Source organism: Cajanus cajan, chromosome 8 (genome assembly GCF_000230855.2).
Source record: "Cajanus cajan strain Asha chromosome 8, NIPB_CcT2T_4, whole genome shotgun sequence".
Taxonomy (NCBI): domain Eukaryota; kingdom Viridiplantae; phylum Streptophyta; class Magnoliopsida; order Fabales; family Fabaceae; genus Cajanus; species Cajanus cajan.
In genome coordinates, this window is record NC_138524.1 from 5,493,204 (window position 1) to 5,510,740 (window position 17,537).

At 31.6% G+C, this 17,537-nt stretch overlaps 2 protein-coding genes across 2 annotated transcripts; both read left to right on the top strand.

Moving 5' to 3' along the window:
- Positions 1-5,063: 5,063 nt before the first annotated feature.
- LOC145949156 (cyanogenic beta-glucosidase-like) lies at positions 5,064-9,288 on the top strand. Its single transcript, XM_029271286.2, has 13 exons — positions 5,064-5,256; positions 5,623-5,692; positions 5,995-6,053; positions 6,158-6,233; positions 6,313-6,390; positions 6,474-6,561; positions 6,693-6,948; positions 7,298-7,413; positions 7,601-7,818; positions 7,965-7,996; positions 8,263-8,365; positions 8,479-8,587; positions 8,730-9,288. Exons 1-13 carry the CDS (start codon positions 5,101-5,103, stop codon positions 8,899-8,901), a joined length of 1,533 nt encoding a protein of 510 aa, XP_029127119.1. The 5' UTR covers positions 5,064-5,100; the 3' UTR covers positions 8,902-9,288.
- A 2,871-nt stretch (positions 9,289-12,159) lies between these two features.
- On the top strand, positions 12,160-17,229 carry LOC109798565 (beta-glucosidase 12). The gene is made up of 13 exons (XM_029271288.2): positions 12,160-13,390; positions 13,468-13,537; positions 14,165-14,223; positions 14,537-14,612; positions 14,703-14,780; positions 14,866-14,953; positions 15,076-15,253; positions 15,377-15,492; positions 15,835-16,058; positions 16,332-16,363; positions 16,475-16,577; positions 16,664-16,772; positions 16,859-17,229. Exons 1-13 carry the CDS (start codon positions 13,220-13,222, stop codon positions 17,028-17,030), a joined length of 1,476 nt encoding a protein of 491 aa, XP_029127121.1. The 5' UTR covers positions 12,160-13,219; the 3' UTR covers positions 17,031-17,229.
- The last annotated feature ends 308 nt before the right edge of the window (positions 17,230-17,537 follow it).

The window sequence follows — 17,537 nt, forward strand, 5'->3', positions numbered from 1 at the left end:
GTCCACCCTTATCTTTTGACTTACATACCGTTTCCCATTTTACCCAAGGTATCTTTGATCCATCTTTGACACCTCTCCATAAGAAGTCACGTTGGATGGCCACAATTTCCTTAATCACCGAGTTCGGAGCTTTAAAAAATGACAAAAAATGGATGGGCATTGCGTTCAAAACTGCATTAATTAAGGTTACCCTCCCCCCAATTGACAAATACCTATGCTTCCAAGAGGATAGTCGTTTACGTAAGCCATCCAATATAGGTCTCCAAGTAGCCAACTTCCTAGGGTTTGCACCAAGAGGTAATCCCAAATGCTTAAACGGTAGTTGACCCAACTTACAATGCAAAAAAGAAGCCGCCAACTCAGTAAAATCTTCCCCGGAGTGAATACCAACGACGCTACTCTTGTGGAAGTTAATTCTCATACTAGATATTAACTCAAAACATCGCAATATGGCCTTTAAGCACCACAAATTCTGCATAGTAGCTTCTCCAATTATCAGAGTATCATCAGCAAACTGCAAAAGAGAGATTAATGGACCTTCTCCACCCAATTGTAATCCCTTAAATAGATTCATGTCTAAGGCCCTGGTCATCAACAATCTGAGGCCTTCTACAGCAATTAGGAACAAAGATGGTGCTAATGGATCTCCCTGCTTTAATCCCCTACCAATAGTTACTTCGACCGTGGGACTCCCATTTACGAGTGCTGATAAGCTACCCCCACATACACAACCTTCCATCCACCGTACCCATCTCTCATCAAAACCAAACCCTCTGAGCATATACAACAAGTAATCCCACTCCACAGAGTCATATGCCTTTTCATAATCAATCTTCATAACAAAAATCGACTTCTTATATTTCTGAGCATAATCAATAGCTTCATTCGCCACTAAAACACTATCCAACATATGTCTACCAGTAATGAATGCAGACTGATTCTCTGAGATAATTGATGGAAGAATATCACGCAATCTATTTGCCAAAACCTTAGAAATAATTTTATACAGACACCCAAGCAACGAAATAGGACGAAAATCAGTCATACCTTGAGGGCAGGGAACCTTAGGGACCAAAGCCACAAAGTAAGACAAAAGAGCCTTTGGAATCTTGAAGTAAGTATGAAACTCAGCAAGCAAATCCATCACCTCCACTTTGATAAGGGGCCAAAATCTCTTCAAGAAAGCAAAATTAAACCCATCAGGCCCAGGGCTTTTATCACCATCGCTCTCCCTAATCAAACACCACACTTCTTCCTCCGTAAAGACACCAACTAACCTTTCATTTTGTGCATTGGACAACACAGGAGAACCATCAAGTGACAATCGTGGTCTAAGCCAACTCCTTGCTTTGAAATGCTCATCAAAATAAGACCTCACACCCTCTTTCATGTCATAAACCTCCTCTACCATTCGGTCGCCTATCTTCAAAGCAATAATCTGGTTACGTCGCTGCCTTCCCCTGATGCAAGCATGAAAGTATTTGGAATTTAAATCACCATATTTACCCCATTGAACTCTCGCCTTTTGAGCTAACAAGCTTAGTTTATTCCTCCGAGTACACCAAATACCATCCAATAGCTCCTTTTGCCTAATCCTTTCTGAGTTTGTAAGAAAGTAATCTTCATTCTTCGCATCCAGCTCCTTTAATTCATTGGTCAGACTTTTTATCTTAGAATCCACATTACCAAAGACTTCGACATTCCACTTCTTTAGTGTATTTTTAACATTCAGGAGCTTTCCTTTTAACCTCTGGGCAGCCCATGTACCTGAGACCTGTTTCTCCCATGCAGACTTGACCACATCCTCAATACCACTATGTGAAAGCCAACAATTATTAAAACGAAACGGTTTAGGTCCCCAGTTTAGTACCTTATGTTTCAAAATCAATGGACAATGATCAGATACATCACGTGGGATGACCTCCACAAATCCAGCACCCCAGTGAGCACTCCAACTTTCTGAGACCAACACCCTATCCAACCTACTCATCATAGACCCATCACCTTTAAACCAAGTATATCTCTTCCCAACTAGTGGTATATCAATTAACTCCATATCTCTTATAAACGAGTTGAATTCCTCCATATCCCGTACACCGTATTCATCGTTCACCCCTTTTCTCTCATCTTGTCTTCTCACCGTGTTAAAATCCCCAACTATACACCATAAACAACTCCCAAAACCACGTTTAGACATGATAATCGCTTCCCACAACCGCCTCTTATCCACCAACTGACAAGGAGAATAAACATTCACCACAACACACCTATTTGCATTGTCTCCCCATTGCAAGCAAACTCCATGGAAACTAGAACCAGAAAACGTAAACACCAATTTACCTCGATTAGAGTTCCAAATAGAAAGTAGACCGCCACTCCTACCTTGTGAATGAGAAGCAAGCCACTCAAACTCTGAAGATCCCCATAGCTGAGCACAAACAGCACGATCACACCTCTGTAATTTAGACTCCTGTATGGCAATAAAATCAAGTTCCTCAGCTCGTATTAGCTCAGATATACGACGCCTTTTTACATCACCCCCTAAACCACGACAATTGAATGTACCAATTTTCATTGCATAACCGAGGAACCCCTTTTAGCAATCGCCACCATACGATCCCTGAACTCTAGTGAAATAAGTTTTTGTCGCACCTCATCTTCATTCCCACGCACCTCCATTCCAATACTCTTACAGATAGAAAGAATATGATCAGCCATGGCTTCATCATTACGCCGTTCTAGGTCTGCCCCTGAGTTGACGCCTTTAGACTCATTCGACGAGGCCACTTTAGATGTCACCCCATCTTCAACAATCTTTTCAGACAGAAAATCTCCAGACATTGACGACGAAACTTGAGAGGCCCTTTTTTTATTCTTTTTCTTTCTTGCTATTTTTAGTACACTTCTCATATTATTCCTTACAGTTGGCTCATTAGTTTTGGCTTGAAGGGTGTTAATTGACATCCCCCCTTCCCTTGTCTCAATACACCTCTCCTCTTCAACTGGATGAACGGTAGTTGTAGTCACCTCAACTGTAGCTGTATTCACCTCTATTTCCACCTCTGTTCGCACCTCTCCCTCATCTCCCATCACATCACCCCCTATATTAAGCACTTCATTCTTTTTACTCACCCTCCTACTCATATTGCTAATCAATTCATCATCCTCATCTAATGTCACCCCTTCAATTGCATTAAAACTTTCCATTACTAAATCTTTATTTATAGTAGCTTCCATAGAGGATTCTGATACTTCTTTCACTGTTTGCTCTACCCTCTCAATACAATTCCCACCACTATCATCGTTGCCAATCCTCGATGTAGCCTCACCACTCCTGTTTTCTTTAATCATTGACTCCAAATTAATCGTTAAAACCTTCGTTTGTAGTTTCTTTTAATTTTCCAGTGCACCAAAAAAAAAAATTAATCGTTAAAATTTTGATAGCGAACTAACAATGGATTAACATAACTCAATTGGAAATATGTGAAAGGCCAAAACTGCAAAAATTTCTTAGGAACAAAATAATGCACAATTGGAGAACTAAAAGGATTTAAAATAAATTAATTCATAATATTATTTTTATCTACTGTACTAGAATAAACTCAAATCTCTTTTTTGACACCAATCTCTATTATTTGCTTTAATATTCTTTTAATTGCATGTCTCTATCAAAATTTTATCAAAAAGAGGGTCACACAATTTGGACGCTTGCACCTAAAGTTTTTGACAATTAAAGTCACAAACTAAGAATCAAGAAAGTAACAAAATTAGAAAAACAACTAAGTGGCTTTCAAAATCGTACACAAAGGTACCCAACACTTCCCTAGTTGTCAAATACCTTCGATGATTAACGGTTGATTATTATTTAAGCTTTTTTTGACCTAGTAATAGTAAAACAGTATCAAAAGTTTCCCATTTAAAAAAAAATTGATCTAAACCATTTTATAAAAATCGATTTGATTACTTAAAACGTTTTTTATAAAATGAAATTGTTTAATTTTTTTTTAAAAAATTCAACTTTTTTAAAATGGTTGAATTTGAGGTAATTTCATTATCTAACTTATATATAATTTTCTTTTCAAAAAGCTGAATCGAACCGCTATATAAAAGTGTTTCAATTAATTAAATTGTTTTTATTCAAAACAAAATTAATTTATCAAAATATATAAATTTGATTATCTAACATTCTAACTTATACTAATATATAATTTTTCTCAAAAATCTCTCAAAAAAAATTTTTTCTCAAAACAAATAAATTTTTATGATTTAGTTGAATTTGATTTTCTTTTCTTTAGATTCAATTCAAATTTTTTTGGCACACTCCTAAAAGTACTTGCATTAGAAAAAAAAAAGAAGAAGAAGAAGAAGAAGAAAAAAAAAAAAAGAAAGGGAACAACATATAAAAAGTTCCAATGTCGTTCCTAAGATTAAAGTGACTTGTAGTATTCAATAGTTTTTACAATAATTGATTGATTTTTCTCTAATATATTAGTTAAATGAGAAAGTACATTTTCTAGCACCTTGCTTGAATTTTGATGTGTCGGAAGCTTAATTATTTTGCATTGTTTTATTAGTTACATGTAATATGATTCCTAGAAACATACCAAAATCAATCCCTACATATTCTTGCCTTTTTCTTTTTCTTTAAACCAGGAAACATAATTAAAAGGCTTTCTAATTAACATTGTTTCCATAATGTATATTCTTCTATGTAGATTTTATACTATACATTGGTCCTCACTTGAAATCATTGAATTTGATAAGAGATAAGAGACGGGTAAGTTACTAGTTACTAGTAACATATCCAAACCAAATAATTGGTACCACTTGATACGGGAGAATTCTTCGTAATTTTGATATAAAACAAAAGAACAGCTATAAAGAAAATTAGTCTTTGATTGGCAACGAAAACTCCGATTGATGTTGCTGTGATGTCTCAAGTTCCAAATTCGAACGCGTCAATGAGGCAATGGCCTTAGCTTTATCCCTGTTTTCGGATCTAAAGAAAAGTGAATGAAGATTTAGTAATAATAAAACTACATATATATAAGGTGGTAAGTGTTAGAGCACGATACAATTAACTTCACTTTGGAAGTCATAATGTTTCCGCTGCAGTGTGTTTTGTCTCTCTTTGTTACCTCATTCATCACTATCACTCATACCAACGCCGTTTCACCCATTCTCGACGTTTCTTTTCTCAATCGGAGCAGTTTCCCCGAAGGCTTTGTTTTTGGAACAGCATCCTCCGCATACCAGGTATGTACATTACATAATCAACCATAAATCATTCCATGCATGCTTTTTCAAATAATTATAATGTTAGTTAATAAATTTACACTAAAAGACCGCGTGCAAAGTCTTTATATCGTTTTTCAAACAATAAAATGGAATCCAAAATCTTATATATCAAACTCCCCACAGCTAAATCGATACTAATTAATGAGTTAAATAATATAAAGTTTTTACAATTTATTAATTTCATAATATATCATATTAATCATTATTAGTAGTAGTATTAATTTGCCAATTAATTTGAACCATATTCCGATTTTGGTTATTGTGATCAATTACTGCTATATGTGTATTGAGACACTAAGATATATAGATAATTTTTTTGTGTAGTATGAAGGTGCTGCAAGGGAAGATGGAAGAGGACCGAGTATATGGGATACTTTCACTCATAAATACCCACGTATATCTCTCCTCTAAAATAATTTATTTTTGTTTTCAAATGCATGGCATGTGTTTTCTTAAGGTTCATTTGAAAAATTAAAAAGATTCATTGTACTATGTGTATATAATTAGATGTTTCCGACTACCATAGCATGTTCTTGGTCTCGATCAATACTTACGTGACAAAGTAATCGAATTTTTTATTTTACAATAAAAAATTAATTATATTTGATTTTGTGTCTTGTATAAAATAATTGGGACTATAGTAATCTGGGCTGTATGTAATAAATTTCACTTATTTATCAATGAAATGGCATGCAGATAAAATAAAAGATAGAAGTAATGGAGATGTAGCTGAGGATACATATCATCGGTATAAGGTATATGTGGTTTCAATAATAGTACAACATAAGTAGTTTTTAAAAGAATGAAAAATATAAGTATTATGAAGAGTCGTGATAGAATGGTTCACATGTTTTATTAGGAGGATATTGGAATCATGAAGTACATGAATTTGGATGCTTATAGATTCTCCATTTCATGGTCTAGGGTACTACCAAGTAAGTCATGTCAATTTTTCTTTGGTTAGTGTTCCATAGTTGCTACATTACTTACTTCTTATAAATTAATCATTTGCAGAAGGAAAGCTTAGTGGTGGTGTGAACCGTAAAGGAATAGACTACTACAATAACCTCATCAACGAACTACTGGCTAAAGGTAGCAATTTGTTAATTTTTTTTATTTTATTCCATACATTCTATATGGTTGTTAATGATAGATAATATTTGTGAGTAATGCAGGTTTGCAACCATATGTGACCATTTTTCATTGGGACGCTCCCCAAGCCTTAGAGGATGAGTATGGAGGTTTTTTAAGTCATCAAATTGTGTGAGTGACACCAATTTCCTCCTGGAGCTATATGATAATAAACTGATAAACATTGTATGACTACTGAGGGAAAGTTTAGTAAACTGATAAACATATATATATATATATATATAATTCATATGAACATGCAGAGATGATTTTAGGGACTACGCAGAACTTTGCTTCAAAGAATTTGGTGATAGAGTGAAATATTGGATCACTTTGAACGAACCGGGCTCTGTGACCACGTATGGCTATGCATATGGCGACCAAGCACCAGGTCGGTGTTCTGATTGGCTAAAACTGAATTGCACAGGTGGTGATTCAGGAACTGAGCCATATTTGGTTGGTCATCATCTACTTCTTGCTCATGCTGCTGCTGTCAAAGTGTTTAAGACTAAATATCAGGTCCTCTCTCTATTCTTGAGCTGTTTTATATATATCACCAAATGCTTTTTAGACCCACCAATTAATGAATTTCCATGTGAGAAATTTGAATAACACGAGACTTGCACTTTTCTAATTGAAGGTTTTAACAGTACAAAAGCCATGTGTAGCTTCTTTATGGTGAAGGACCATGCTTTAGTTTTATGTCAAATTATTTAAAACATGTTTGGGTATAAATTAGAAGTGTTTTTAAGAGTTTTTCTATTAGAAAAAGTTTTTCATTTTTAGTTATCAAAAGTTTTTTTAAACTTACATTCAAACATAATTGTTTCAAATTAAATAGCCAAAATATTTGAAAATGTGTATGCAGAAATCTCAAAAGGGTTTAATAGGAATTACCTTGGATACTGACTGGTTTTTGCCGGCTTCAGAAAAGAAATCAGATCAAGAAGCTGCACGTCGAGCCCTTGACTTCAGCTTTGCATGGTAAGCTATTCATGGCTTAAAAGGGAAGGAATACTGATACCGACAGAGAGACAACTTTTATGTTTGAAAGTATGATCATGGCATGATTTTTGGAACACTACTCCATTTAGTAAGAAGAATGTGGACCATGTATGTGTGTGTTTATTACTTATTGTTGATTGCATCTGCATTTTGCAATTTTGGATAGGTATCTTGACCCAATCACAAAAGGTGAGTATCCAAAAAGCATGCGAGTTTTGGTGGGAAACCGGTTGCCAAAGTTCACGAGAGAAGAAGCCATGCAACTAAAGGGGTCGTTTGATTTTCTAGGCATAAACCACTACTCAACATCTTATGCTGCCCATGCACCTCACCTACGTGGTCTCAAACCAACCCTACAGACTGATTCTCTTGTTACTGAAACAAGTAAATATATATCAACTTGTTTATATACATGCACTAGTTGCTTCAGTTCTAATGAATGCCCAAACACTACTGAAACCAAACTTACTATACTTTCCGTTTAATTATACATGAAAACATATTTTTTTGTTTTTGTTTTTTAATGACAGGTCAGATTGACGGCAAGCCCCTTGGTCCAATTGTATGTATTTCATCGTTTCATTGGCTGCTATGTTACATATCAACGTTTTTCATGTTAATTTTTTTTTTATTCCAAAATTCTTATACGTTGATTAACAGTGATATTTTCTCTAACACACTAATATTGGTTAAAATTTATTAGAAATAACAAATTTTAAGTAGTTTCACAGTTTAAAAATTCATTAAATAAAATATGAGAATTTCTAATAAATTTCAGCTATAAGCATTTCTGATGTCGAAAATATTGAGAACTCTAATAATTTGCAGGCTGCTTCAGACTGGCTATGCGTTTATCCACGTGGGATCCGAGAACTGTTGCTTCACATCAAGAACCAGTACAACAACCCCGTAATTTACATTACTGAAAATGGTAATAGATCAGTCATATTTTAATTTCTCGGATATTTCTAGGTATGCCGTAATATAGGTCAATGTTTGATAGCAAAAGTAAACTAATTAAATTGTAACAAAATTAATTGGCAGGTTATGATGAGTACAACGATCCAACACTATCACTTGAAGAAAGCCTTATAGATACTAACAGAGTTGATTACTTATATCGATATCTTTATTACCTTCAAATGGCAACCAAGTAAGTAATGTTTTATTAGAGGAGCCACTATCTTTTTATTATTTACAAGTTTTGTGCATTTTAATTCACAGTAATATTAATCCTATATTTGTGAATTTCTTTCTCCCTTTTTATTATAAAAACTTCTGTTTTTGCATTGAAGGGATGGTGTGAACGTAAAGGGATATTTTGTATGGTCGTTTCTGGATAACATGGAGTGGGACTCTGGCTATACTGAGCGATTTGGATTAGTCTTTGTGGATTTCAAAGATGGCTTGAAAAGATACATGAAACTCTCCGCATATTGGTTAAGGAATTTTCTCAGTATATCTTAGTCAGATATTCAACATGGTTGCAAGTAAAATCAGATATGAAATATATGACTATGGAGCAAAAGGAATAACCAGCACTATGTGGTTATCTTGAGTTCAAATGTAGGACATGTAACTATTGAATTGAAGGAAGAATTTTCTCACCCATGACAATTATAGTAAGTAGGAGAACATTAGAAATCAGAGTAGAAATTTTATGAAAGCGTTATTAGCATTTCCTTTGTCCCGTAACCAAGGCCACAGTTCGTATGAATATACTTCATGTTCCATTGGGAAGCCAAAGAACTTAAGACCATTCATAATGAAACAACTCCACTTGGGTGCTTCCAATGGAACCCACTTGTACATATTACTTATTTTTACCCTTTTTTATACAAGTATCTCCAAGCACTTCATTTTTATAATGGAGTAACTCTCTTTGATGCTTCCAACACCAAAAAGTTTAAACTATTATATTTTATTATGAACTTATATATTAATTTATAATACCTTATTTATTTATTTATAAATTAATTAATTTTACAAAAAATAATCAATTTTTTATTTTATTATTATTTAAAGAATTTTTTGGCACAATAAAAAAAAAGTAGTAAATTTATTAATAACTACTTTTGTTAAACCATGAATTTTAGAAATTTGGATTTGTGGGTTGGTGATAATTTGGTATCAAATTAAACCATGGATTTTGGTTTGAATCCATAGAATGAAAAGAAGTTGAAAATTTTTTGAGAGTGATAGAGAGAAATTTGAGATGTTTAGTTGTATAATTTTTCTTTTGAAAAACCCTTATTTATATACAAATGAAAAAAAAAATTTGTTGCATTTACAACGGTAAAATAAAAAAAAAATTTTAATATTTGTTGGTTGATTTGCGCATTATCAGTTAAAGCAACTTTTTTCCAGGACTAAGAAGTAACGTTGCTTTCTTGAGAGAGTTGTTTCATGAGCTATCATTGTAGATGCTCTTACGATAGTTAAAACAAAAAAATTCTCTTGTAAGCATATTTTGAGATTTAAGTTTTTAAATAAAAGCAAATTAAACTTATAGTAAAAATTTTTATTACTATCAGTAAATATTTATATAATTAACCTACAACTTATTTTTCTTGGAATATATTGCAGATGAAAAAAAAACATATGTAATGTAAGAGAAAGTTAACTAATCAAGTTTTTCTATGGAGATTAGTCATGAATACACTATACATCAATTACATGATTATTCAAGATATTTATACTATTATATAAGTATAAATTAAATATAAAAATTGAAATTAAAGAGAAAATACGAAAATAACATTTTTAAAATAAATAAACCATGTGTATTGCACATTAATTAGGAGATTGTCAATTAAGGATTTTAGAGATGACATAACTTGTGAAGATTAGAATCTATCATCTTTATTATAAACTTCATCATTTCAATCACTTATGATGTGATACACATTAAAATAAGGAGAGTAATAGAAGACAAATGTTTAAGTTAGTGGATAATTTTTTTGTTCTATTTGATAAATAATGAACAACATAAACAAAATAATATTAAATTTATTACAATATCTTTTTTAATATTATTATCATAATGAATTATTATTCTCTTAATGAACAATAAACACAATAGTGACAAGAATTATAATAACGAAAATAATATTAGTGGTGATGATATTGATGACAATGATAACAATAACAAAAATAATGAAAACAAAAGTGGCGGTGGTCAGTGACAATGGTGGTAGATAGCAATAGTGGTAGTGATATTTGGACGATGATAATAAGGATTGAGATGGTGTTAGTACATCACCATGATAATAAATGTTTTTGTAATTACAAAAAGTTGTCTCATGATTTATTACGTAACAAAAAGTAAGACTTTTATCTCATCCTTCTTCATTTTTTTATTATGTTTTACTTAACGTTAATTCAATCCAGGTACTAAATGGATAGGTTTCGATTTACTGGTCATACCAATAAGTCACTAGTTGAACAATATAAATCGATATATAATATAATGTTTAAAATTTTAGATATTATATACTTTGTTCCATTTTTATTATTGTACACTTTTAACTAAATAACATAAACAAATATAAGTAATTGTTCAATAAATTTTTATTTATGATATATCAATTTTATCTTTCTTATTTATTAATAAATTTTCATGAGAGAGGTGAAAATATTACTATATATGAAAACTTATGTATCAATCCAATAAAATTGGTAAATGACAATTTGAGAGTTTAAGAGGTGAGAGAATATTTATTTCTCAAATTCTCTTTTCATTATCTAAAAATAAGAAATATACATTCTCACAATCTTTAATAGGACAAAAAAATGAAAAATACAATTAGTAATTTATAAAAGTTGTAAAGTATCTTATACAAAGGTTCACTCATCTTCTTCTAAGTTGTGCCTTATAATTAGAATCAAAGGGAATATATATATTTTTTGTTACATTATAACAAAATATTAATAATGGTCTAACGAAAATCCACAGTTTCTAAATGTGCATTTAGGTTATAGTTAAATTAAGTTGAAATTAACTTTTCAAACCAATTTTTTTATAAAAATAAAAAATAAAAAATCATACCCTTCTAGTTAGTTTTTGCTTCAACTAAGGTTTGTTTGTAATTTACATTTAACAAAATGAAAAAAAAATTTGTCAAACATGTTAACACTACATTCGACCAACTAACTAAAGTTACAAGCTGCAAACATGTAATCAAACATAACGTAAGAAGTTGGAAATGTTGGATTGCTTCCCTTATGTACACATTTTTAAGTTTTACAACTCTTATCTTAAAACAATTTTATAAAAGCATGCGATCAAGGTTGATCTTGACATTTCATAGGTTCTAAACAAAATGATAAAATATTGATTTGAAGTGTTTATTTAAATTACTAATGACTAATCCTCACCAAAAAAAACTAGACTTACTTAAGAAGATAGATTCTAATATCATTCAAACTAATAACTTGTTGTTATGAGTCCTTATATATAAACATTTATAACATAAAAATATACATGATTCAATTAAAAATAACATATTTTATTACATTAAACAAATAACATAATATAAACAAATCTATAAAAAAAAAAAAAAAAAAAAAGATGTGTTATATTTTTCATTCAATTTACTTTTATATTATCATTTATTATAAAATATTATATAAATATGATGATCAAAAGTGATGCATCTCTAAATTAAAAGAAACAAAATTGAATAAAAATTTTAAAAGACAAATCCAACTTGAAAAACTTTAAAAGAGTGTAAAATCATATTTTATTCTTTCATATATACGAATATAATACATAAAAAATATTTATAATCATATTACAACTTTTATATTTAGATATAAAAATAAATATAAAAAGACAATAATTTATTTTTTAAAATAATATAAAAAAAATTATATCACAATTATATAATTTGTTTTTTAAAATAGACCTCTTTTAATGATGAACTCGAGATGGTTACAATCCATAACAAGCGCAGAGGCAGAGGCAGAGCCTGCATGGTGCATGCAGCAGCTAGCACTAAATGCCAGACCACTTTGGGAAGTTCACAAGTCAGATGCTTGGATCACTCGCAAACCAAGCTTTCACCCATTTAATCTGGTTCCATGCTCAGTTGCTGACGCCATCATTTTTGCATTTGTATTTTTTAATTAAGGAATAAGGGGGTTTACATATAAAAACTCCATTATTATTATTATACTCTAAAGTATAAAAAGAAAGGGGGTTCACTAATACATCTTTTGCATCTAGTTTATACAAAGATTGGTAGTAGCAAATTGAACCTAAAACTTAATATTAGGATTTAGGATACACACACCCTTTGGAATCCAACGCTTTCTATCTTCTCTCTCACAAAATCATCCCCACCAACAAATTCTCCTTAGCTTTGCATTTTAAAGTTTTCACAATCTTCCGTAACTGCACAAATCCACAACTGCACTCTTTATAAACAGTCCTCACATGAATGAGTTAAGTTACACTTGTCAAGCTGCAAAATTATCGCATAACATCAACTTTTGGAAAAGTAATTAACTGAAAAGTTATCTTTTCAGTTTTTTTTCTTCCTTGAAATTATTTAATTCTAGCTTTTAGCAATAGATGTCAATGCCTCTCCAAATATACAAGTAACTTGTTATCTTGAAGGATATTTTTAACCAATAAAAGGAGATTTTATTGAACATCGAATCTTCCAAGCCATCACTCTTCTCTCTATCATGTTGAAGTCATAGTTTTCTTATTGACATGATTTATAATTAAGTTTCAGATACACTTACACTTATTGTAATCAAACAGTTACACATTAAGGGTATGGCATTCAACGTTTATCTATATCTCTTTCACCTTGGTGTCTTCACTCTTGTTATAAGCTCTTTGGTTACAATCACCCAAACTGTGGCACCTATTCTTGATGTTTCCTCTCTAAGTAGGACTAGTTTTCCTCCAGCTTTCATCTTTGGCACTGCCTCCTCTGCCTACCAGGTGTGTATATCAGTACTGATATAGTTGTAAGCATGCATGTGTGTGCGCGTGTTAATTAATTTGTGTGGATGATGCAGTACGAAGGTGCTGCAAATGAAGGTGGCAGAGGACTAAGTACTTGGGATACCTTTGCTCATCAAAATTCAGGTATAACTATTTATTGCTTTCTTTATCTGATTATACCTTGCTTAAATCGGTGAATGATTTGGAAGATAAAAAGATACTTGATTCAACTGTTCCGGGTTTTTTATTTTATAATTAATAACAGGTGGAAATTGAAAATTTTCCTCTATCATAAATAAATATTTTAAAATCTTTATTTATTTTAGTTATAAGATTGGTTAAAAATTACTTAAGCTCAGTAAAAGTAAATTGTGCATACAAATGTTATTTGTTTGTTAGTTTAATCATAATTTGTTTTTATCTTTAATCAGTCAAAAATTAGTTAGTTTTAGTATTTAAACACTTGTTATAAGATTTTCGATGTGTAAAACTAAGTTCATAATCTAAATATATCACATCAATTTTTCTCCCTTTTGTATGTGTTAAGTTACAAATTTTCTAATTTCAATATATTATATTTTTGCTTGGTCATATACCTCGTTTTTTATGTTCTATTTTCAACAATAACCATATTGACAGCAAAACTATATTGTGGCAATCCATGTTAGTTTAGCGATTGAGAAATGTGAATTATGTGTTAGTTTAAAACTTGGTGTAATATGCCCTGTCTGTTGTCATGTATCTGTTTTTTATTGGTGTAATTGCAAACAGAAAAAATATTGGATGGAAGCAATGGAGATGTAGCTGTTGATCAATATCATCGCTATAAGGTACGATCTAAACGAATATTGAGATCTTTTCAGCACTCTGTCTTGTTATATATGTAAGCGTGTTCATCAACTTATATTTAACTGTTCAAGATAGTGTCTATTAGGCACATCCAATAAAAAGTTTAAGATACAGCAAATTAACAACTCTAATTAAGAACATGCTCATTCATGAATGACTCTAAACAGTATCACATTAGTATTTTTGCCTTTACATGATGTAATTTACAAGGGACCATAAAAGGTTATCATGTGAATTACTTGCAAGGAGCTCTAATTTTTCTGTTCACTATCTTTTTATCAAACATGTTAATAGGAAGATGTTGGGATCATGAAATATATGAATATGGATGCTTACAGATTCTCCATCTCTTGGTCAAGGATATTGCCAAGTAAGAAAAAGTTGGATTTAATTCCATCCTTATGAGTTTCAGCTGCTAGAATCTTTTGCTTACATTAACCACTCTGATAAAAATATTCAGAAGGAAAAGTAAGCCAAGGTATAAACCAAGAAGGAATCAAATATTACAACAATCTCATCAACGAGCTTCTGGCAAATGGTCATTATAATCCATTCTGTATTCGTATATCACTGTATATTCATGGTGTTAATCATATATATTGATGGGAATTACATTAATCAAGGTCTTCTTCCATTTGTGACCCTTTTCCATTGGGATCTTCCTCAAGCCTTGCAAGATGACTATGGTGGCTTCTTAAGTCCTCATATTGTGTAAGTGACAGGACACAAATTTTTATTCAAGCTAGTTAGAATATTAGCAATTAATTATAAATCAATGTCTTCCTATATAAATTGAATTTTCTACAATGTTGAACACACATTTCTATGTGCAGAAATGATTTCCAAGACTATGCAGAGCTATGCTTCAAGGAATATGGAGATAGAGTGAAGCATTGGATTACCTTTAATGAACCATGGAGTTACAGTATGGGGTCAGAGCCCTACATGAGCTCACACTACCAACTACTTGCTCATGCAGCTGCTGTTAAAATTTATAAAACCAATTATCAGGTGAAGTACTTGAGAACCTTGAACATCTAACCCTTTCCTATTCATGATCCAATTTGTTAGTAGTGGACATTTTATTCTGTTTTTCATTATGAATGTATAAAGAGTTAACTTAAATGTGAGCAGGCATCTCAAAATGGTTTGATAGGCATCACCTTAAATTGTCAGTGGTTTGTTCCATTCTCAAATGACACATTAGATCATCAAGCTGCCCTACGAGCTCTTGATTTCATGTTTGGATGGTAAAGACTACTTAGAACTTGTTTAGATAAATTTCTCCAGAAACACTTTTTGAAAAAATTAAATAGAAAGATAAAAAGAAATAATTTCTTCACAAAATAAAATTAATTTATATATTAGTTAATTTTTAAAAGGTCTCACATATAATTTCTCTAAAAAAAATTACAAATTAGTTAATATATAAGCTAATTTTATCTTATAGAGATGCTGATTTCATTTTTTCTACTAATTTTTTTCTCCTAGAAATGCTTCTCAAGATGTTTATCCAAACAGACACTTAATTCTATTCAACTATCTCTTTGTTACTGTGTTAGTGTCTTGTTTCTTAATTGATTTGATTGCAGGTTCATGGAACCACTTACAACAGGGAATTATCCAAAAACCATGCAATCCTTGCTGGGAAGCCGATTACCAAACTTCACTGAAGAGCAATCCAAGCTACTTATTGGCTCGTTTGATTTTATTGGACTCAATTACTACACCGCTAATTATGCTGCCCATATATCCAATCCAATTAATAACACGAGCAATACTAGCTATTACCAAGATTCTCGTGTCAATGTTACAAGTAAGAATACCTTTCTTAGAAATCTTGATGAAGAATTATACATTATATACCCTTTTTCCTTTAAGGGGAAAGCAGAACTGGGGCAACATAAGTTATGACTAAGAACATGCGAGAGTAATAGAAAATCAAAGTGCACAAGTTAATTAAATTGAAATACCTTACTGGATAATTTCATTTTTTAGAGGAATTAACCTGTGATGCTGCTTTTTATTTTGTTCTTCAAAAAGAAAACTGTCTTTGATGAAAAAAGTTTTCTGCTATGACTTATGACAGCTGAACGTAACGGGACACCTATTGGACCAAGGGTACGTAAGATTCTCCTTAATTTACTAAATATGAGGCATTTGTGTGTGTACCACATACGTTGCATGATTTATTTATTCGATGAATAACAAATAGACGCTATTTCTACGCAGGCTGCTTCATGTTGGCTTTATGTTTATCCAAGGGGACTTCGAGAACTATTGTTGTACATCAAGATGAAGTATAACAACCCTGTAATTTACATAACAGAAAATGGTAGTACTTTAATTGCATGTGTAGAATTATTGTTTTCCTGTTAATCAATTTAACTACTAAAATTATCATATTTTACTTAATTATAGGTATGGACGAGTTCAATGATCCAACCAAATCACTTGAAGAAGCACTCATGGATACTTATAGAATTGATTACTTCTATCGCCATCTTTATTATCTTTTAATTGCGATCAAGTAAGTGACTCCATCCTCTTTGCTTATTTCATGATTTAAGTTTATGACTTTGACTCTATTATTATTTGTTGGATTTTGGTGCTTAGGGATGGGGTGAAAGTACGAGGATATTTTGCATGGTCACTTCTGGACAACTTCGAATGGAATTCTGGCTACACCTTGCGTTTTGGAATTAACTTGGTCGATTACAAGGATAATTTGAAAAGATACCAAAAGCTCTCTGCCCATTGGTTTAGGAGTTTTCTTCAGAAGTACTAGACTTGTTGCATGATGATCCCCTATAGTTAATAAAATGAAAACTTGGTCATTAGTCAGCAACAAGTTTAATTTTAGGTTTTTTTTTTAAATTACAAGCATCTGGGTCTGTGATTGTTCTATACTTTCCATGGTGTTCAGTTTTTGTTAACTGATATATTAGGATTCATGGTATGAATGAAAAAGGATGTTTATTTTTGGACATTGTTGAAATATTTTGAATGAGATTATTATGGTTGCGCAGTAGTGCTGTTTAGTATTAATTCTGTGCATTACGAGAACGAAAGATACTCAGAAATATTCTCATTGGTTCAAGAACATCCTAAAAGAAACATTAGTCAAATGTGTTTATGAAAATTCTAGTTGAGTCTTGGGATATGCAAAAAAACTTGAACTAAATTTTTCCGATCCAAAATGAATCGTTTATAAAAACTGAACTTTTTTAAGAAAAAATTCGAATAAATCAATTTTGTAAAAACAATTTGGTTCAATCAATCTATCTTATAAAGT

Coding starts and splice junctions, on each gene's coding strand:
- LOC145949156 (XM_029271286.2), top strand. CDS start 5,101: ATGTTTCCGCTGCAGTGTGTTTTGTCTCTCTTTGTTACCTCATTCATC. Junction 6,054..6,157: donor ATACATATCATCGGTATAAG/GTATATGTGGTT, acceptor ATGTTTTATTAG/GAGGATATTGGAATCATGAA. Junction 6,234..6,312: donor ATGGTCTAGGGTACTACCAA/GTAAGTCATGTC, acceptor AATCATTTGCAG/AAGGAAAGCTTAGTGGTGGT.
- LOC109798565 (XM_029271288.2), top strand. CDS start 13,220: ATGGCATTCAACGTTTATCTATATCTCTTTCACCTTGGTGTCTTCACT. Junction 13,391..13,467: donor CTGCCTCCTCTGCCTACCAG/GTGTGTATATCA, acceptor TGGATGATGCAG/TACGAAGGTGCTGCAAATGA. Junction 16,578..16,663: donor AATTTACATAACAGAAAATG/GTAGTACTTTAA, acceptor ACTTAATTATAG/GTATGGACGAGTTCAATGAT.